This window comes from Sabethes cyaneus, chromosome 3, assembly GCF_943734655.1.
Source record: "Sabethes cyaneus chromosome 3, idSabCyanKW18_F2, whole genome shotgun sequence".
NCBI classification, from domain to species: domain Eukaryota; kingdom Metazoa; phylum Arthropoda; class Insecta; order Diptera; family Culicidae; genus Sabethes; species Sabethes cyaneus.
The window spans coordinates 226,942,490-226,962,858 of record NC_071355.1 but is presented as its reverse complement, the minus strand read 5'-3'; the positions used below and the strand labels follow the sequence as shown (position 1 = coordinate 226,962,858).

Sequence of the window (20,369 nt, the reverse complement as noted above, 5' to 3'; positions counted from 1 at the left end):
AACAGTATGACAATTCAGGATTTTTGTAAGCTTTATAGTATGTTTGAACATACTACATACAAATATTTTTAATATTACTACTTTCAAAATTTGCTGTCATGGGATAGATGCGCTTGGAATGTGTCTATGGCAGGTTAAAAGAAAAAAATGATTTGAAAACTTCTCTTGCGGTTCAACATGGTTTGCTCGGCTGTTCTGTAGAGTTTTCCACCGCAATGTGGAAAACTTTTCCCAGATATTTTTCCTGGATTTTCATGGTAATTCGCTTAAAAGCGATCTAGGTACGAACAAAATTTGGGGCTCTTAGACCCTTTTATACGATAATTTTGAGAAATGTAGAGTACGATTATCGTACGATTGTACGATAATTTTGTAAATGTACAGTAATGTTCCGATTTTGTCAACCCCATGTTAAATTTCGGGCTGACAAAATGGGGAAAATAGGGAATTTTTTTTCGATATTTTTTTCAAAAATCAAGTTTTGAGACCTTGCAATATCGAAGACTTCTACTAAAATCTCTACTAATACCTTCAATTTTTTTACAGTAATTATAACTAAAACAGTAGATATAGCCTGTTCTATTATGTTAAACTGTTCGTTTTTGTATTTATCGTACTGTTGCTAGTTACAAAAACCCGTAACGACTCTATGAATAGTTCATTGAGCAAGTCACGAGATTGAACACTACAGCTGTTCACAAACGCCCATATACTGAGCTGTATATACAAATTCTCAATTCCGCATCGCGTCGTCGATACGAGAATCATAGTGCAACTTTTGCGAGCGAGTCGCCCACAACCACAAGCACATCAAGAGAGAGAGAGAACGAAAGGTGTTTCGTAAACAACTAAAGCATACAATACAAAAAAACTGAAAATATACAAGGCAAAGCCAACAGAAAACAGATCCTTTGATTCACAGAGCAAATCATAGGCGAAGGGTCTTTGTTCGAGTTTAATCCAGCTGTAGGTTACCCTGCGAAAACATATCTCAGTACCTACCTACTACACTAGACGGGCTTCATTTCGTCTTCATCAAGCGACAGAGAAAAAGTGAAACGTGTCCAAACAGTTACTGTGGTTTTCAGTTCATCAGTGCATTATTGCAATAAGTTCGCAAGAGTGATTGAAGTAGTTTCATAGTGAAGTTTACCGGAGTCAGCTGATAGTGAAACAATTAACATTGGAGCATGACCCTTGACGACCTACAATACGCAAGCTAACCGTAAAAGTGATTTTTCACTGATTCTGCAGCAGCTGCAGTCTTTGTTTTCCGTCAGCTTCAAAGCAGTGATAAGCCAAAACCAACAGCACAATCCATGCATCATTGAGCAGCATTTTGCCATACGGCGCACAGAAGGGCAGCGCGACGGTGGCGATAGTGAAAAAATAAATATTGAGTCATTTATTTGGCAACTTCAGCATGCTATTGCTTTCAAATGCAAATCAACTTGAAGCCTGCTGCAGCTAGGGAAAAATCGTACTATCAACCAATAGGGGGCGGCAATCTACATATCTATCTAGCACAAGAAACCACCAGACGACGTGCTTGCTCCTAACGTTGGAAATTTGGGTGCAGGAAAATATCGGGCACCCCTGCGTTGCCGTTATGTTCAACTGTTGTGGCAGACGCTATGACTACCGTCCCATCGATCTTGCATTTCAACGTAATAATCCTATATTTAACTTATACATAGATATATGTACTTGTATGCTTCGTGTGGGTTAAATGTATGCAATGGCACAAAAATTTAAGATTTTATGTGCTTTTACGAATTAATTTGGTCTCTTTTTGATAACAGCGATGCAATATGAACAAATCGAGCGATAGCAATCATGTCTAAACTTTTTGAATCCTTATCATTGTCATAATCAAATCTATCCTCATGCTGGACGATTGAGATTGGAAAGCTGCCGTCATACAAAAAATTTTACGTACGGAATTAGAATGTTTGTTTTTCTTATGTTTTGGTTGACAGGCGTATTGGAAAAACTTTAGTCCTAAGATTTTGAAACATGCAGAGAATGTAGATTACATAAAACAATAGATTGACTAGTAAAACACAATTTAAAGCAATGGACTATCCCACTTTTTTATATATATTAAAGAAATCACGACAGACACCTGAGCTAGGAACTTATTTTGCACAATAAGAGATTGCATCTTCTAAACGTTTCTGGTGCTGATTAGAATTCTATAAATGAAATAATCTTGATCTTGAAATTAATAGTTTTATTTTTTCCTTCAATTTTTTCAGCGAGTGGGTTCGGCATTCGACATGTGCAGACTCTTTTACTCTTCTTCGGCCTCACGGTTGCATATGCCCTGCGGGTTAATCTTTCGGTGGGCATCGTGGCGATGGTCGACAAAAATGCCGCAAACAAAGACTTTGAGGAATTTGACTGGGACCAGAAGACGCAGTCGATCATTCTGAGTAGCTTTTTCTGGGGCTATGTCGTTACGCAGATTCCAGCTGGTCAGATGGCACAGCGGTTCGGAGCCAAGATTTTGCTGCTCTTCTCGCTGGGCATTTGCTCCTCACTGGCAGTTCTAACGCCAATATGTGCTCACATTGGTGGAAGCAAAGTGAGTATCAATTAATAATGATTTGTGATAGAATATAATATTTTATTTTTTTTTAGCTTTTGGTCGGTCTTCGAATATTGCAAGGTCTTAGCCAAGGTTTTATTTTCCCATCAACGCACACTTTACTGTCCAAATGGGCACCGGTCTCAGAACGCGGTAGATTAGGTACTTATTGCTACGCTGGAGCTCAGTTTGGTACTGTTATTATGCTGGCTATCAGCGGAGTGTTGGCATCTTCTTCAATGGGGTGGCCTGGAATTTTCTACATATCAGGAGCCGCTGGACTTGTATGGACCGTCATGTGGTTCTTCTTTGGTGGTAATTCTCCAGTAGAACATGGCACGATTTCCGCAGAAGAACGAGATTTCATTGAGAATTCTCTAGGAAATCAGGATCATAGCAAAAAAATTGTAACTCCGTGGAAAGCAATATTTACGTCCGCACCAATGATTGCGTTGATAATAACCCACAGCAGTCATAACTGGGGTTTCTGGACACTACTAACCGAAATGCCAACCTACATGAAAAACGTTCTGGAACTGGAGATCAAAAAGAACGCCCTACTGTCCAGTTTGCCATACTTGGTGATGTGGATTCTTAGTTTGATTTTCAGTCCTATCTCAGACTTTTTGATAAACCAACACTATCTATCGCGGGTCGCCAGCCGGAAACTTTTCAACTCCATTGGCCTGTGGATTCCGATGTGCGCACTGCTCGGTTTGGCTTTCGTACCTGCAGGGCATACTGACCTGGCTATCGGCCTGCTGACGGCGGCTGTTGGTATAAATGCAGCAACCTACTTGGGATTCCAGGTGAACCACATCGATTTAGCACCCAATCACGCAGGTACCATGATGGGTATTACGAATTGTGCAGCAAATGTTATGTCTATCATTGCACCATTAATCGTCGGACTGGTGCTGGATAACGATGTAAGTTTACACATAAATTACAAAAAAAATCTAATATGTCATTCATTACTAATGTTTTATTATTGCAGAAAGATCCTGTGCAATGGCGAACTGTATTTTACATTGCTGCCGGTGTTTACTTCTTTGGAAATCTGGTGTTTGTGCTACTAGGAAAAGCGGATATTCAATCCTGGAACGAATCCCACCCTAATAAGAAGGATGGTAATAGAAGCGTTGTGTCTAGAATATTAATAAGGATATAATTTTGAAATCTTCCCTTGCTTACAGATGATACTGAAGCTGCGTTGCCAAATAATCACAATTCCACCGAGCGTCCAACCAATGTCGATTAGTACGGCAAAGGATAGGATCACTAATCCTATGACATACAACATCCGGGATTGTTTTTCCCGTTAACAGAACTGGAATACCGTTACTACCAAGGAAGAAAGTACTTAGTCTAGTCCAAAGAAAAAAGACGAGAAAGCTCAAAAATATGAAGCTTTCTGCGGAAAAAAATTGTATCACATTTACGGCATATCAAAAACCCAGGATTAAAACCGAGTGCTCTTATTGATTGTGAAAAATTTTGTGTAGGGAAAAAACAATCTTCCTATACAGTTTGTAAACTAAATATAGGTAAATCAGTTCAAAGCGAAGGCTATTAGCCAGTGTGTACAAAATACTTCCTAAAGTTGGGGCTGGAACTTCGAGCTTCCCAATACAAGAATATTTTTAATTAATATGTTATGTACATTGAAATAAGACAATAAAACACGAATATTTACAACTGTATTCAGTCATTTATTTGAGATTGTCTCTATAAAAGTTTTTTATTAATGCGCTTACCTGATTTTACGATGATGTAGATGAGATACATGCTACCTATCCAGCTGACCAGAATGGTAGCCGGAAAGACAAACTTGTACGATACGCTATTGCCGGTCGGAATAAGGACACTGATCACAGTTGGTACATTCTGCAAAACAACACGGTCATTTATTGAAAGCAACACACCAAGCCTAAAAACTTACGCTAAATTCAAGCTCCTGCCAGTCACAGTATTCGGCCTGATTTAGTTTATCATAGTCGTATATCTGAGCGCTACTTGAGCAAGGATGCCTAAAAGTTGCTGTTGTTTTCAAAGGGTTTTTGCTGCTCGTAACTCGACACTGTAGATACATAGATGGGCTTTCGATTTGGATGCGTTCGAATCTGTAAAGATTTTTGCGAAATGAACAAATTGCTTTTATCGAGCGTAACAACCAAATAGTTCCGTTGTTCAAAAATTCATCTGAATAATACAGAAAACCACGTTGATCGCGATCGATCTCATGACAGAGTTTAATATTGGAACGCTTTTACAATTAGTATGGAATGACTAATTAAAACATTTTTATTTCACGTCTAACAAAAAAGACGTGACCAGGTGGTCTACAGTATGCAATGAAGAGAGGAAACTTTGCTTTAATTTCAAATTAACTGATGAACTGAACTTCGCTTGCTCTATTTTCTAGGCACACAAATCACATTATAGGCTAGTCGATGCAAAAAGAAATAGATTTGTATCAGAATTTATTGCAAAATACTCACTTTTTCTCTGATGGATCGTGATACCTAAAATGAATAGGCAGCGTTATGTTCACCTCCCTGCGTACGGTTTCGTAAAGATAGACCGAAAAAGGACTCGATTTGCTTGTCGGTTTTTCTACATCCACATAAAAAGGAACATAACTGTTAATCTAGAATAGTAATAGTTTCGTTATGCTGATTTTTTTTTCAGAGAATTCTGTATCAAACCTTTTTGAATTTTTTCATATTAGTTAATTGGTCAGTGTCAACATAAATTGCCGACGAGAAATGCTGCAAAAGAAGTAACTCACAGGACATCTTACTGATTGCTCCAAATTTCAATGAGTAATGAATTTCTCTAAAATTAAAAATATTCGGTGTTAATTGGTCTTCTTCCAAATAAGTTTGAAGAGCTTCTACCTATGAAAGCCACTATTGTGAATGTTCATATAAAGAAAAGAATTAATACTAGACACATTACGTACGGCAACTAAAATCACTATTAAAATGTGAACACAAAACATTTCGTAAATCCCACGGTTTCATACGAAAAACTATACAATTTTCATAAAACATGAACTACTTAAGCTAAATCCATAAAATTCTATGTGCAAAGCCCGGGCGGTTTGTTTATGTTATCAGTTTAAACAGAGTTGCCAGGCTGTAGGCACAGAGCAACGTAAAATTAAGTTTTATTGAAATAGACGATTTTCATCTGTCTGTAATTTAAAAATTTCACAGTTCTAAGCCAGTTAAATTATTTCAAATCTGCAGTTTGTTATCCAATATATATTCCAACCATTTTAACATTGATGTTAATGATGATAATAAAATGGTAAAATATGGTAAAACGAAAATAAGTGGCTGGCAGCTACAACGGCAGTAGCTGAAGGATAGATATCGAAATGGTTCCCACATATTTATGCTGCATGGACCCAACAAAAATTGTTTGCAAACTTTTCTTTGGAGCTATGCACACAAATATATTTGTAGTTGTTTGTAGTGATGTCAGATATGCATTTTTCATAAACAATAATTCACAATAAAAGAACTGTTGCAAAATTCTAATACTAAATTTGTAGTTTTTCCATTCTCCACTGCGTATTTGTAAAACCGACATTTTCTAAGCTAAGTTCAAGAGCTGTATGTTATACTACAAAAGAAAAAGAACAAAATTGGCTTGTAATCTCAAGTTTGATAATAAATATGTTAATGAAAAATACGGTTCTTCGGGAAAATGTGACATCTCTACTCTTTAAATGCAACTCAAACGCAAGCATCTGAACTTTATTAATCACATCCTGAACAGAGCTGTCATTTTCTTTTCAATCGAACTGGGCAGAGCGAAAATTTCTTTTATCTTTCTTCAAAAGCAGCTAGTTTTCTTGTTTAAATCAGTCCTATTCTGTGCCAATGATTTCCGTTTCGCAGTAGTGTAGTGTATCCTTGTGTAAATGTTACCGAAAACTGCCAAAATGCCCGCGATTCGAGACAGTCACGTAGTTAAAATTGCGGTCGAGTTCGAAACCGGAATTCCGCAGCTTATCGAATTTGATCAGCGACAACCACTGGCTACGATCATCCAGAACCTGTGTTCGTTCTGGGTTATCCAGGATCCGGAAAGTTACGCCTTGCGATTCACCGATGTTAACAACAACTATGTAACGGAGAAGAATAGGCACGATGTGAAAAACGGATCAGTACTGAAAATGGTACATTCGCCGTCCAAAACGGCTAGCGTCATTTTGGAAAAACTACAAGGAGGAAAGAGTGAAGAGATGGTAAAAGTATTGCAGGAACTTCCGGGGCTTAGTGCGGACATTACTTTTGCGCTAGAGTTCATTAAAGAACAAGGACTAAATTTGATTATTGGAATCATAGAAGATCCCAGCTGGAAGGATGGGGGAAATATATTAAAATTTGCTTTGTCTGCTTTTGTAGAGCTGATGGATCACGGAACTGTGTCGTGGGATATTCTGCAACCAGCTTTTATTTCTAGAAACATTGCCTTCATCAATGGAAACAGTAACAAAGAGATTGTGCAATCCGCATTGTCAATACTGGAAAACATCGTTCAGGCTAGTAGCAAATTTTCATTGGTTGAAAAAGAAGTTACGTTAGAAGTGTTGCTGAAGCTTTTGCAGGATTCTCCTTCAACGGTGATTCAGCAAAACACAATCGCTCTTATTAATGCACTTTTCATCAAAGCTGACGATGTCAAGCGCAAAGCCATAGCATCCACATTTAGCTCGAAACAATACCGTAGCATTATCAATAGTGTAATCACTACCAATATGGGTGCAGAAATATCTCATCAATTGTATGTTCTACAAACACTTACTTTGGGGTTATTGGAGCAGCGTATGAAAACTCCCATTGACATCCAGGACCAGGAGGCACAGGAAAAAATTAAAGAACTTCGGCGAATCGCTTTTGAAGCGGATGGTATCGAACCGATGCCAGATGTAACCGCTCGTCGCCAACATGGGGGATCGTATTCCACGCATTACAAAAAACTTGGGTTCAAATGTGATATCAATCCTTCGCAGGACTTCTTAGAAACACCACCAGGGGTATTAGCACTAGACTGTATGGTTTATTTTGCACGCAACTACACCCAAAATTACACCAAAGTGGTCCACGAAAACAGCTGCCGAGCCGATGAACATGAGTGTCCTTTCGGTCGCACCAGCATCGAACTTGTAAAAGTGCTCTGCGACATTCTGCGCATAGGTGAATCACCATCGGAGCACGGACAAGAGTTTCATCCTATGTTTTTCACTCATGATCATCCCTTTGAAGAATTTTTCTGCATTTGTATTGTGGTGCTGAATAAAACCTGGAAGGACATGCGTGCCACTACCGAAGATTTCGTTAAAGTCTTCAGTGTAGTACGAGAACAAATTACCCGTAGTATTACAGGTCGCCCTGCATCACTTGAGGACTTTAAAGCTAAAATACATACTTTTACATACAACACCATCACCACTTTGCGGCAACAGGAGCGAACCTCTCGTGAAGAGTGTGAATCGACTGCTTCAGCTATTGTATCTTTAAAGGAAAAAATCACTCCCGAAATTATGTCTTTGATTAAAGAACAACGTTTAGGCTATCTGGTAGTGGGAACTCGTTTCTCAAAGTACAGCGGAGGAAAACGTGAGCGGGATAAATACTGGTATGCGCGACTTTCTCCGAACCACAAAGTTATCCATTATGGTGATTGTGATGAAAAAACAGTACCGCTGCTGGAAGAACTGAACAACAAACTACCCGTGATCGACATTCGTCAGATGTTGGTCGGTAAGGAGTGCCCCCATATGAAGGAAATGCGAGCCAAGAAGTCCACTTTTCCACTCGGATTTTCGTTGGTGACCGAATCAAGCGATCAGCAAACGTTGGACTTCGTCGCCCCAGACGAGACTACGTTCAATTACTGGACGGATGGAATCAATGCTTTGCTTGGTCAGCCGATGGTTAGCAAGCAGAAGGATGACGATTTCGAAACGCTGCTGTCGATGGAAATCAAGCTGCGTTTGCTTGATACCGAAGGGGTAGATATTAGCAAGGATCCACCGCCGATCCCGCCGGAACCGGAGAACTATGATTTCTGCTTCGATAGTTAAGGTAATCGCTGCGCTGGTAATGACTTCCGTAAGGTAATGGTTACTCTCTATGTGTAGAGTAAGAGAAAGAACGATTCTAGTGTTAGTGCTGCATTTTCTGGCTAGAACCAAAGCTATATATTTTATTATTTTTATCTAATTTTTCGGAAATACTAAATATATATCGGGCAGTGAAGCGCACCAGCGATTGCAATTACGTTCCATTTTGTTAGAAATGACTATGCACATTTGCAGTAATATGTACAAAAATCACGTTTTAACAAAATTTTACAGCTGCATTTTACTAGTTCAAATTTACAGTAATAAATTTTAAGAATTATTTCATTCCGTCATTTTTTTCGAAATTGACATACACATTTAATTCGCTGGCACAGAAATGATGCTGGTTCTGAAAAAGTCGATTGAAACGATTGAAATAGGTTTGTGATATTACAGAAAAGCAAAATTAGAAAATTCGTCATTACACAGGAATGTTTAATTTTCAAGCTGCTCTGCGCGGAAATATTTTAAATTCTGCATCTGTGCGATTTGTGCTCCTCTATTACTATTATTTAATTGTGCTATTGAATATTCGCTATCGTTTGTTCAAAATTTATTCATAGAAATAAAGTGAAGTGCTTTGCAATAAAATATGTAGTAGATTCCGTATATTTATCGACCTGCAGAAAACAGCAAAACTGCGTTTCACGCGTAACAAAGTTTTCAATTTGAATATAATCCGATTTATTTTCTGTGCAATTTCTTAAATGAACCAAAAAATTGAATTTATTGTATTTCATTAACAGTTTAGCATATTTGATTATTTTAGAGTGAGTATTTGGCAACTTAATAGTTGCCCATCAAATGCACAACAATAAATCATAGCGTTATAAAAAATCACAATGTAATGAAAAACCACGAACAATTTTACTTGCAAAAAAATTATTTACCTACTAAGCTTCTATTTGTCTATAAAGATGAACAGTAACTGACTAACTATTGTAATACAAATATATAATCTGTTCACACATACACATGATCGAAAATGCATATTTTTAGGAAATGCATTGCAATAAATAATTCTATGGTTATATATAAATCTCAATAAACACCGTAGCTTTTAAAATGAAACCAATAAAATAATTTCATAACAAATATGGAAATCAGCAATCGTTCCACTAGAAGTGAATTTGAACGAAACTACTGTTCCCTGGCGTATAAGTTAGTCTTAAGTTTTAAGAACAAAACCTAGAAATATTCTGACAGACTTAATCCTTTTGTATAGACAGATAAATTATTTTCGTAGCAAATTGTTGGTGTACGATAGGACAATCGCGGAACTAATTGATAGGCCCTGTTGTACACTCTCATAGTAAAAGTATTACCCGGTTACGATTCGATCCCGAACGATAATCTTATTGCATTGACCAGCATTGTGCTGTGAAGCTAACCGGACGGCCGAGCGTAGATTGTTTACAAAAATGTCAGCATTATTAATTTATGTTGTTAGAAATCACTCTCAAGCGTAAGCTTCTGATGCAGCAGTGACAGAAAGCTAGAATTGGATATGAATCCAGTTGCATGCCGATATAATATTTTTCCGCAAGTTTAACTGCTGGTTATCCGTTTCCGTTTCACGCTTGAGTTTGGTAATTTTCAAAGATTCTCGTCCAGCATAATGTCCTGCTCATCTTGACGGTCCGGAAGGCAAACGAAAAACTCAAACAAATTTAAAACCGGACCACGAGAGAATGGGTTCTGATAGCGACCACGCTTATCGCGTAGGTATGGATAGCGCTTATAGTTGAACATTTCGTTTGTTGTAAGATTCATGCAGGCGTGTAGGATCTGAAAATATTTAAAAATAATCGATTGTGAATTCAATGAAACTCGATCATACTCACTGATGTGCAAGTGAGAATCCATCCCAATCCGCAGAACACGAACGCTTCCACCAATCCCAGAACATACAACAAGCTGAATCCTTCAATCATTACACAATAACACGCGAAGTAGATCGTAAACGAGCAATTGATCGCAATGCTTAGCACAAAAAGCAGGAACCACATGCGATTACGAAGTCCCACGCAGTTGTAGATGAATGGACAATGGTGATCAAAGTACGAAACACAGCGATTGCAAATTCGGCAATGTTTGGCACGCAGCGGTCTCAAACATCGACAGCTGTGACAAAGTCTAGATAAAATCACGTTTCGTTTCTTCCACTTATCAAAATAAGGAATCTGTTTGATTGCTCTGTAGTAGGTGTCCGAATTTAATGGAATGTAGCCTGGATCTCGCCGATTTGCGATGATCCAACTTATCCACATAACGGCGTTCCAATAGATAAAACAATAGTGCGAGCGCCTCAAAATATTCCACGTTATTGGGATACACTAAAAAATAAAATATTATCAGTGTTAGATTCTGCTAGACACGATGCCATCTTACCCTTATCATGTACATTGGATAACCCCAAAGAAGCACTGAGAAGAGAAACAGAATCAGTGGACCCTTTGAAGCGCCGCCCCCTCCAAACAGTAAACTCCACATCTCCGAAACTGGCGGCATCCATCTGGATTTCCTCTTTTTGAGTTCATTGTGTAGTAGTTTGACGACCTCGTTGTTACGATGGCTTTGAGCCAACATTAGTGGAGTTTTGCCATTTTTATCCCTTGGCTCAAGTTCGAGGTTACGCTTTTCACAAAGGAGTTTAACGCACTGTAAATTGCCTGAAAGGCAGGCCAAATGCAGTGGCGTTGAACCGAAGTTATCCGTCTTTTGTAAATCCACACCGGAGTACATCAGCAATCGGATCAAATCGGCATGGCCCTTGTAAGCAGCCCAATGCAAAGCGGTGTCACCATTAATATCCGTTAGATGATTCTGGGCTCCCATTCCTAACAAGTAAGCAGCCGTTGCAGTTCTACCATACATGCATGCTGTCATCAAAGGAGTTAATCCTTTAAAATCAGCAGCATTAACAGCAACACCAGCTTGTAATAGAACCTGCACCACCGCGGCATGCCCCTTACGGCAAGCCCAATGAATCGGTCGTGGGCCTTGGGTTCCTAAACAAGGCAAATCAACTGGAGCGTTGCGTTCAACTAGATAACGCATCATCTCCACGTTCCCGTCTAGCGCACCCCAGTGGGCCGGAGTGTAGCCATGTTTATCCCGTGCACTGAGCGCCTCTGGACCCACTTTTTCCACGAGATTCTCCACTTCAGCTAACTCTCTAAACAATAAATTTGAAGCAGTTTTAACGATGCTTTTAAGAAAATCGTAATAAACTTACCCCGCCTTAATAACATCAAAGATGTCATCGACGCTACTTTGAATCAATATTTCCGTACTATCGGAACGGGCCAAAAGATTGCTGTCCCGCTCCTGAGTTGGTGTCTTTTCGTCTTCGGTGTGCGGATGTTCATCGTTTTCCTCCGTAACCATGTTGCATGACGCCGTCAGGGGTAGTGCCCACACCAAGGTGCGAGCACTACCGGGACTCGGGTGCACTCGGGACTGCGTTTTGATACCGTTATCGAGCGCCACTTTAGTGAAAACGAACGGTGTTTGCTCCAGGGACTTGGGTTGGCGATGGTTACAAACGTAGCTGGTTTGCTATCAATTTTACCACCATCAATCAGCAATATATTAGAAAAACTACATCAACTGTTCGTTATTTTGTAGTAAGTTTGATTTGTATCAAACTTTAAATTGTGTGTAATTATCGTTTATTTTCGTACCTACTTTCTCGAACTGCGCTTTCTTAAATTTTCCTAATTATTGATTTTATACTACAGATTTGAAATTGACATTAGGATGACTTGCGCATTACAAAGATGTGGATAATATTTGAAAAAAAAACTTGAATACTGCAACCAATCGTTTCTCATACTTTTACTCATTGAGGTAGATCAGTTCCATTCACAAGCTTATCCCATTCATATCATAAAACAAAGAACAGCTGTTCACATGAGTTTACTAGAATATACCTACACAATTCCACGAAGAAAAGAAATTTAAAAGATCTTCGATTGTATCGGAACAATTAAAAAAATTCGGATCTAAAATTTTCCAATAAGAAAAGTACAAAAAATTCAAACGAAGTCGTATAAATTTTAAAGTTCGATACTTCTTTCTATTATATAAAATTGCTTATGAGTACAGTAGGATATCGAATTTGGCAACAAATGCGTGTCGCCTATCCTATTTTCCAAAATCGAAGCCCTGCACAAGTTCAGATCCTGTTTTGGTTTTGGAGAAATTGAATATAAATGTGTCAAAAACTGACTAATTATCGTTAATCAAGGATTTTTTTTCACGATTACAACCGTTTTATGTTGAAACAGCCCGGCACAAGCTGTGTCAAAACTTTTGGCACCCTGCAGTAAGACGTATTTCTATGTCAAAAAAAATATTGCCTTTGGAAACATTCTGTATATGCAAGCTTTTGTTGATGCACATGCTGGCGCCATCATTTTTCGTCATTCAGAGCATGTGTGCGCAAACAAAATCAGGTTTAAGCATATTTTTGGAAATGAAATATTTTGTGTTACTAAAAACGAATACTTTCGTTGCCAAAGTTGGTCCGTGAAAACCAATGTTAAAATTGAAATCCCACTGCATAGCAATCACTCTGAAAATTGAATTTCCAAATGAGGTTCAGCGTGCAGTGGGTTAGGTACTGTTTGACATGGTAATTTTTTGATCTAAAGTTCTTTTGTTGAGATTTTTATCGAGAATCATGAAAGTTTTCCTTTCAATTCTGAAGCCTAGATATTTATTGCGAACACTTCCATGTATGATCTGATTGTAAACAGGCACTGATTAAGCAAGCTAGTCGGAGACGAAATGCGTTTCTGTCAGTATATTAAATAACAAGTAGAATCAATACAAAAGTCTCATCTTTCTCAACTTAAGCTTTTATTTGATTTATTACTGAACATTATATTGATCTCATCACAAAAATATTTCAAAATGCGTTGTTGAGCTATAATTTTTATATAATATATCGATATTAGAAAAATATATAAATAATTTCCCTTTGTACAAGTTAGTATACGGTTTTATATTTGTAATAATAGTAACCTAACCAATGGTTTCCCCGAACATGAATGGGTTCATTGACTAGATTAGTTGATTTCGAAATATTTCAATGCCCAAAAACTCAAAATGTTGTATTTTAAGAAAGGAAAATCTAATTCAATGAGAAATATCCTTTTTCTTTAAATACTTGGCAAACGATTTCAACCCATCAATCGCTATGGGTAACCCCCCGATAAAGATTTCATATTCATCTCAAATGAGCGATTGCGCACTCGGTACTTCGCCAAATAATATCCCATTCTGTCAAAATATTCTATTATACTGAAAATAACTACGTTCAAGAAACATTTAGCCGCATTGTTGTGAACTGTGTAAAGTTTGTTGAAAGTGACGAAGTGTGTTTCACACGAAAAAATTAGCTGGTCGTTCCTCGTTAATCAAATTAAACCAATTTATTCTGTGAAACGTAAAATATGGGAAAAAATAACAAAACAAATAAGCAGGTTTGTTTGTGTGGAATAAGCTTATTCGGTGATTTTATTTTCGATGCCTTAGCTGTAGTCAGAAAAATCTTTGAAAGCTACGAACCCGGACCGAAACCTTTTAATACAAACAATTATTGAATATATGAAAAAATATCCTAAATGATGCAACCAGCATTGCGTCGCCATCAGCTTGATAGTGTTTTATAGCATGGAATAAAAAACCCTGCAGCATAAAGTCAATGCGACTCTGGCTCTGCTCCTGCTGCCTGGCGGCACCGCATAGGTATCGCTGGTGCTTTGCAGGCCGAAAATGTCAAGTTTCGCATTCCTGATGCCAGATATACCGATATTTGTATTTTTAAAAAGATTTAATAATCTTTTTTTCCCGTATAGTGTTTTGACTTGAAATAAAATGAAAAATCATTTGTAAGCTCTTATATTGGGAATATGTAAATATGAATAAAAATACGTAACACTCGAACAACACGCTTATAAATGGGTTCAGAATTTAAATATTTCCAAATTTTCAACATTACCCACGGTTCTGGCATCGTTGCTTCCGTGCCTTCTTCTTTTTGGTCCAAGTGTTGTGCAAAATGACTGACAACGTGCCTGTAGCCGAGTTAGAAAACCTGCAATTAAACCAGCAAAAGGCATGAATTTGTACATTTTTAAGTAAACTTTGCTTAATCAACCAGTAAGCGTAAAAATGAGACTAGTGCCAGTACTGAGCTGTTTGAATCGGGCCGTAAATTTACGGTACAATTTCGTCAGCAGTTTGCTTGTGCTACGTCAACAACAGCAGCAAAAACAAACGCAACCGTATCCCTTTCGGTGCCAGTTTGCTACTCTGGTTCGTGGAAATTAACTATCAAGCTCGCGTGATGAAATTTGTGATATCTGTTACTTAGATATTGATTTACAAAAAGCCTATGTTTTATGGCTATAACGTGTTAGATACTTGCTATGATTTCGTTTTTTTTTTCATAAATCGCACAAAAAGCTTCGGGAAACCAACGGTTCTCTATTGTTTTCCTAAAAGCATATATAAACTCAGTTCGATGTCTCACTAACTTTATTCGTGTGTTATCTTTCAGGCCAGTAAGATGAAAAAGGAGAAACAGAAAAATCAACAAGAGAAAGGTAAGTTCCCTCAAATCGAAGTGACGCAACATTTACCATAATTTTCGATAAAGCATCGATGATTCATATCCACTTATTTCCAGGAAAGGAAGGCAGTACTTCAACAGGCTCTCCTGCGGAGAAACCACTGCCGGAGTTTATAGATCAGCGTATAAAATTATACGATGAATTGAAAAATCAGTACCTGGAGGAATTGGCCAATAAGCCGAAGAATGCAATTAAGGTGGTGCTTCCAGACGGGAAAGAAGTGGATGCTGTCAGCTGGGAAACCACCCCGTACGATGTAGCCAAAGGTATCAGTCAGGGGCTGGCTGACAATACGGTCATCGCTCGCGTAAACAATGAATTGTGGGATTTGGATCGACCTCTGGAGGAAAATTGTAAACTCCAGCTGCTGAAGTTCGATGATCCCGATGCACAGGCAGTCTTCTGGCACAGTTCGGCCCATATTCTGGGAGAAGCAATGGAAAAGGTAAGTTTGTAGTATTGCACTTGTAACTGCTATTGCATACTTTAACAAAATTGTACAGAATATTTGATACAATTTTAACGTTTAAAAAAAGTGTTGTCCAGAACTACATGCACTATTCAATTCAGATACCTATATGTTTATTTCTCATTGAATTATAGTTAGGTCCCAGGAAAAAAGAAAATTGGATAGGTTTTTTTATCGGCATACGTTGAACCTATTAATATTTTTAAGATATAAATAGGCATATGAACTTTATTTGGCCTATTTCCGTACGAAAGTTGCCACATCTTTACAAATATTCAAATTTGACCATATCTCTAATTATACCACTCGCTCGCTTCCTATAGATGGCATCCGCTTTCTGAGTGCTACTGAATTTAGCTTCTTCCACACTGCCAGTGTCCTCGCCCGGTGCCTTCTGCGCAATTTCCATATGCTTTTCGATATCTGGAAGCTCGTCACTGGGTGTACATATTACGGGTAGTGCCAAAAAACTAATCAGCAGCGCAAATCGTCCGAATCGCTTGAGTTGCTCTTTGAAAGCTGTTCGTGGGATCTGACGTTCAGGATTCCCTCCCAAGCGCATCAAATGATGGCTGAGCGATTTGTAGTAGACCAGTACTAGTTCCTCATAGTGTTGGGCACGTAGCTCTTCATCCGTGCACATGAAAATGAAGTAGACCAAATCCAGTACTGGTGACACGTAACGACATAGTTGCCAATCAAACATGCTCACCGCAGTTGGAGTTGAATCCTGAAAAAAATAAATTTTTTTAGTCATTTTCCGTATTCGACAGAAAGAAAAACCAACTAACATCATCTGCGTAGCAAAACATAGTATTGTTAACCCAGCAATCACCATGACCCAGAACAGCGTACGGTTCAGCTTCGCTTGCCATTGTGTCACTTTTATACAAGTCGGTAGCAACACCCCTAATCGGTTGCATCTTCATTCTGCTCGATTCGTCATCCTCATCAAGTGTCGATATTGCACGTTCGCAACTTCCATTCATCATTTGTTTCATCGTTTGTCTTGGTTCGTTTTCAATCAAACGACCTAGCGGATCGCAAAGTTGTTTAAATTGTTCGAATAGTTCCGGTTGCTGATCTTTTAGCGCGAAGGAAATGGCATGCAGTTTCCCCAATTCTTCCATAACTAGACGGGTGTGTTGATAATCCACTGGCTCGGTCTTGGTCCACATCCGAAACTTTTTCTCTCGTAAGTCCTCCATGATAATCACTCCTTCCATTTTACTCATATCACAATAGGCATAATAACTTTTCGGAAAACTCCAAAACCCTTGAAAGTCGCCCTCCAAAATTCCCTTTTCTATTTGGAATTTTTTCAACATTGGCAGTACTTCGTTATAAGCTTGCACTTCTCGATGAAACAAACTGATAGTGTACATTTTACGTGCTTCATTTTGTGGTAAAGTTTTACAAACCACAATCAACTCCTCGTGATCTTTTTCACTAATAACCACTTTGAATAAGTCACCCATAAAACCATCTCCTCGCTTGGAAGCCTCCTCAAATTCGAACTGACAAACTCCTTCCGTATAGCCCTGTTCGGTGGCCACTTTTCTCAGCCCTTCCTGTATGTACTCGGGTAGTTTCGCGAACATAGATCCGTCTGACATTGTGTGGAAAATTTGCCTCTGCTCCGGTAAACGTGAAACGAAAAATAAATATGGAATCACAAATCGCATAGGATATTTATTTGTAATCTGACAAAAGCTAATTCGTGCACTTGGTCGCATTGAAATCTAATAAACGAGTGAATTTGGCTAGATCATTGATTAGATAGCATTTGACCAGATGTTCGAACTCGTTCGGTTGACTTGCAATTGTTCGCACAATGTACCTACTAACAGCCTGTCGATTTTATGGCCTATACTGAATATAAATTAAGAAGTATTATACAATCATGCAGTTGAAGTTGACAATCTCTCAGCTATGTTCATATCATATAAGACCAGTTATCACTTGAATTGCAACTGTTGGTGTCAATCTAGATGAGATAAAATTACAAAACTTTAATAATATTATTATTAACTCTTGTTATTTTTTAAGCAATATGGAGGTCATCTGTGCTATGGACCACCGATCGAAAATGGGTTCTACTATGACATGTTCCTGGAAGGCAGCGGAGTACGTACTATTGTAATTCGGTACTAGATTTTGTAATAAAATGAAAACAATTCTCACCCCTGATTAGATTTCCAACCAAGACTACGGAAAGCTGGAAAGTGAGGTGAAAAAAATCGTCAAGGAGAAGCAACCGTTCGAGCGGCTGGTAATGAAAAAATCCGATCTGCTCAAGATGTTCGAGTACAACCAGTTCAAGGTTCGCATCCTAAACGAGAAGGTTACAACGGACACCACAACCGTCTACCGGTGTGGTTCGTTGATTGATCTGTGCCGTGGGCCTCACGTGAAGCACACCGGTAAAGTTAAAGCCCTGAAGGTGGTAAAGAATTCATCTACCTACTGGGAAGGTAAAGCCGATGCGGAATCGCTACAGAGATTGTACGGCATTTCTTTTCCCGACCCGAAGCAACTGAAGGAATGGGAAAAAATTCAGGAAGAAGCCGCTAAACGTGATCATCGAAAGCTCGGAAAAGAGCAGGAATTGTTCTTTTTCCATGAGTTATCTCCTGGTTCATGCTTTTTCCAGCCGAAAGGCGCTCATATTTACAACACTTTAATGAACTTCATTCGAGCCGAGTACCGTAAGCGTGGTTTCCAGGAAGTCATTTCACCCAATATTTATAATGCGAAGTTGTGGCAAACTTCGGGTCATTGGCAGCATTATGCCGAGAATATGTTTTCCTTTGAGAGTGAGAAGGAAACTTTCGCACTAAAACCCATGAACTGTCCGGGACATTGTTTGATCTTTGACCATCGTAACAGATCATGGCGCGAACTACCACTGCGTATGGCTGATTTTGGTGTATTGCATCGCAATGAGCTCTCGGGTGCTTTGACTGGTTTAACACGAGTTCGTCGTTTCCAGCAAGATGACGCTCACATTTTCTGTATGCCGGAACAGATTCGTGAAGAAATCTTCGGTTGTTTGGATTTCTTGCGCCATGTCTATGGTGTGTTTGGTTTTTCATTCAACCTTGTATTATCAACACGTCCAGAGAAATATCTTGGAGATATTGAGGTTTGGAATGAAGCGGAGAAAGCTCTTGCAGAATCACTGGACAAGTTCGGTCAACCCTGGAAAGAGAATCCCGGAGATGGAGCGTTTTATGGTCCGAAAATCGACATTACCATTATGGATGCTCTCAAACGTAATCACCAATGCGCCACCATACAGCTAGATTTTCAACTACCAATTCGGTTCAATTTGAATTACATCGACGATAATAGCGAAAAGAAGCGACCGGTAATCATTCATCGTGCTGTGCTTGGTTCGGTAGAGCGTATGATTGCTATCCTGACAGAGAGTTATGCCGGAAAGTGGCCCTTCTGGCTGTCACCTCGGCAGATCATGGTAGTCCCAGTGGGTCCGCAGTACGATGAATACGCCGATAAGGTGCGCCAACGTTTGCACGATGTCGGTTTTATGGTTGAAGCCGATCTGGATGCAGGAGATACAATGAACAAAAAGATCCGCAATGCACAGTTAGCGCAGTATAATTTTATTCTTGGTGAGTTAACATACATTTGATTGCTTCCTACTAGCATATTAAATAATTGGAATAATTGTTCACAGTTGTGGGTGACAAAGAACGCAGCTCGGAAACGGTCAACGTGCGTACCCGTGATAATAAGGTACATGGAGAAGTTTCGGTAGATGAGTTAGTTGGAAAACTACGCAAATTGGCGGATGAACATATCGTGGGTGAGGATCAGTTCTGAAGTAAAAGCGTCTGGTAGCAGTAATAGGGATTTATTACCGAGTGTCTCACTAATTCATACCTACTTCAATAATTTATTATTCTGCAAATGCTTAAAGCAGATGTTCTTTCAAAAATAAAGTATTTGGCAAAATTATTTTGATTGTTTTATTGTTTTAGTTGTCCGAAAAGTCCGTTAATTTCATAAGACCATACACAAGCAATTCAATTTAAAGTTGACCCCAGAGTGTTGTTCTTACCCAGCAACTATCATCTCTAACTCTTCGTTGAGCAGCTGTAATATAAGAAACCTCACCTTAAGGGAGATCGAGTAACCAACTGCGGTGTAAGCTAGTCGTATGCTTGCAGGACAGGCACTCATACGAGTGCTGAGTACAATAATGAGAAATAAACTTGTCAGCTTTGAGCATCTCGCGGTCTAGAAGAGGCTAATCAACTGTATGGCCACAAAGAATATAAGTGGAAGTTCGAACACCGCGACGATCAAAACACAGTCTCTTTGAATTTTGCAATTGGCCTCATTTTGGCGGAGAATTTTATGATCAATCTCAGATAGCGAGTTGAAGGTTATAAAGGGAGTAACATGAATCACGAAGCATATCAGGCGCACAAATCTTCGTACAAAAACCGGCAAGCTGGGGTGGGCTGAACATTCACCGAGAATGCCGGGCGCGACTGG

At 38.9% G+C, this 20,369-nt stretch overlaps 6 protein-coding genes across 8 annotated transcripts in view; 3 read left to right on the top strand and 3 right to left on the bottom strand.

Moving 5' to 3' along the window:
* Positions 1 to 4,281, top strand: part of LOC128744684 (putative inorganic phosphate cotransporter) — a 34,483-nt gene extending 30,202 nt beyond the window's left edge. The window contains exons 1-5 of one of the 2 annotated variants that reach the window (XM_053841851.1): positions 835 to 1,667; positions 2,259 to 2,587; positions 2,644 to 3,519; positions 3,588 to 3,720; positions 3,787 to 4,281. In XM_053841851.1, the coding sequence (XP_053697826.1) occupies positions 1,610 to 1,667; positions 2,259 to 2,587; positions 2,644 to 3,519; positions 3,588 to 3,720; positions 3,787 to 3,851 (1,461 nt within the window). In that variant the 5' untranslated portion in view covers positions 835 to 1,609 and the 3' untranslated portion in view covers positions 3,852 to 4,281. Of the gene's footprint in view, positions 1 to 834; positions 1,668 to 2,258; positions 2,588 to 2,643; positions 3,520 to 3,587; positions 3,721 to 3,786 lie in introns of those variants that run through there. The other variant, XM_053841849.1, reaches the window with a different exon arrangement.
* Positions 4,282 to 4,291: 10 nt separating this feature from the next.
* LOC128744686 (phosphatidylinositol-glycan biosynthesis class X protein) lies at positions 4,292 to 5,663 on the bottom strand. Its single transcript, XM_053841853.1, has 5 exons — positions 5,491 to 5,663; positions 5,299 to 5,428; positions 5,092 to 5,240; positions 4,533 to 4,713; positions 4,292 to 4,477 (listed from the first exon to the last, which is right to left on the bottom strand). Exons 1-5 carry the CDS (start codon positions 5,592 to 5,594, stop codon positions 4,319 to 4,321), a joined length of 723 nt encoding a protein of 240 aa, XP_053697828.1. The 5' UTR covers positions 5,595 to 5,663; the 3' UTR covers positions 4,292 to 4,318.
* A 769-nt stretch (positions 5,664 to 6,432) lies between these two features.
* LOC128744683 (engulfment and cell motility protein 1) lies at positions 6,433 to 9,797 on the top strand. Its single transcript, XM_053841848.1, has one exon. The coding sequence runs from the start codon at positions 6,525 to 6,527 to the stop codon at positions 8,691 to 8,693; it is 2,169 nt and encodes a 722-aa protein (XP_053697823.1). The 5' UTR covers positions 6,433 to 6,524; the 3' UTR covers positions 8,694 to 9,797.
* A 531-nt stretch (positions 9,798 to 10,328) lies between these two features.
* On the bottom strand, positions 10,329 to 12,188 carry LOC128744685 (uncharacterized). Its single transcript, XM_053841852.1, has 4 exons — positions 11,971 to 12,188; positions 11,124 to 11,910; positions 10,577 to 11,068; positions 10,329 to 10,520 (listed from the first exon to the last, which is right to left on the bottom strand). The coding sequence occupies exons 1-4, from the start codon at positions 12,120 to 12,122 to the stop codon at positions 10,329 to 10,331; spliced, it is 1,623 nt and encodes a 540-aa protein (XP_053697827.1). The 5' UTR covers positions 12,123 to 12,188.
* A 2,584-nt stretch (positions 12,189 to 14,772) lies between these two features.
* Positions 14,773 to 19,826, top strand: LOC128744496 (threonine--tRNA ligase 1, cytoplasmic). Of its 2 annotated transcripts, none has more exons than XM_053841549.1 (6): positions 14,773 to 14,859; positions 15,304 to 15,349; positions 15,433 to 15,821; positions 17,895 to 17,972; positions 18,040 to 19,480; positions 19,546 to 19,826. In XM_053841549.1, the coding sequence occupies exons 1-6, from the start codon at positions 14,803 to 14,805 to the stop codon at positions 19,689 to 19,691; spliced, it is 2,157 nt and encodes a 718-aa protein (XP_053697524.1). In that variant the 5' UTR covers positions 14,773 to 14,802; the 3' UTR covers positions 19,692 to 19,826. The 2 variants fall into 2 exon arrangements, with proteins under 2 accessions (XP_053697524.1, XP_053697523.1); XM_053841548.1 differs by lacking the exon at positions 14,773 to 14,859 and adding an exon at positions 14,876 to 15,059.
* On the bottom strand, positions 16,111 to 17,461 carry LOC128744497 (uncharacterized). The gene is made up of 2 exons (XM_053841550.1): positions 16,637 to 17,461; positions 16,111 to 16,575 (listed from the first exon to the last, which is right to left on the bottom strand). Exons 1-2 carry the CDS (start codon positions 17,459 to 17,461, stop codon positions 16,111 to 16,113), a joined length of 1,290 nt encoding a protein of 429 aa, XP_053697525.1.
* Positions 19,827 to 20,369: the final 543 nt, after the last annotated feature.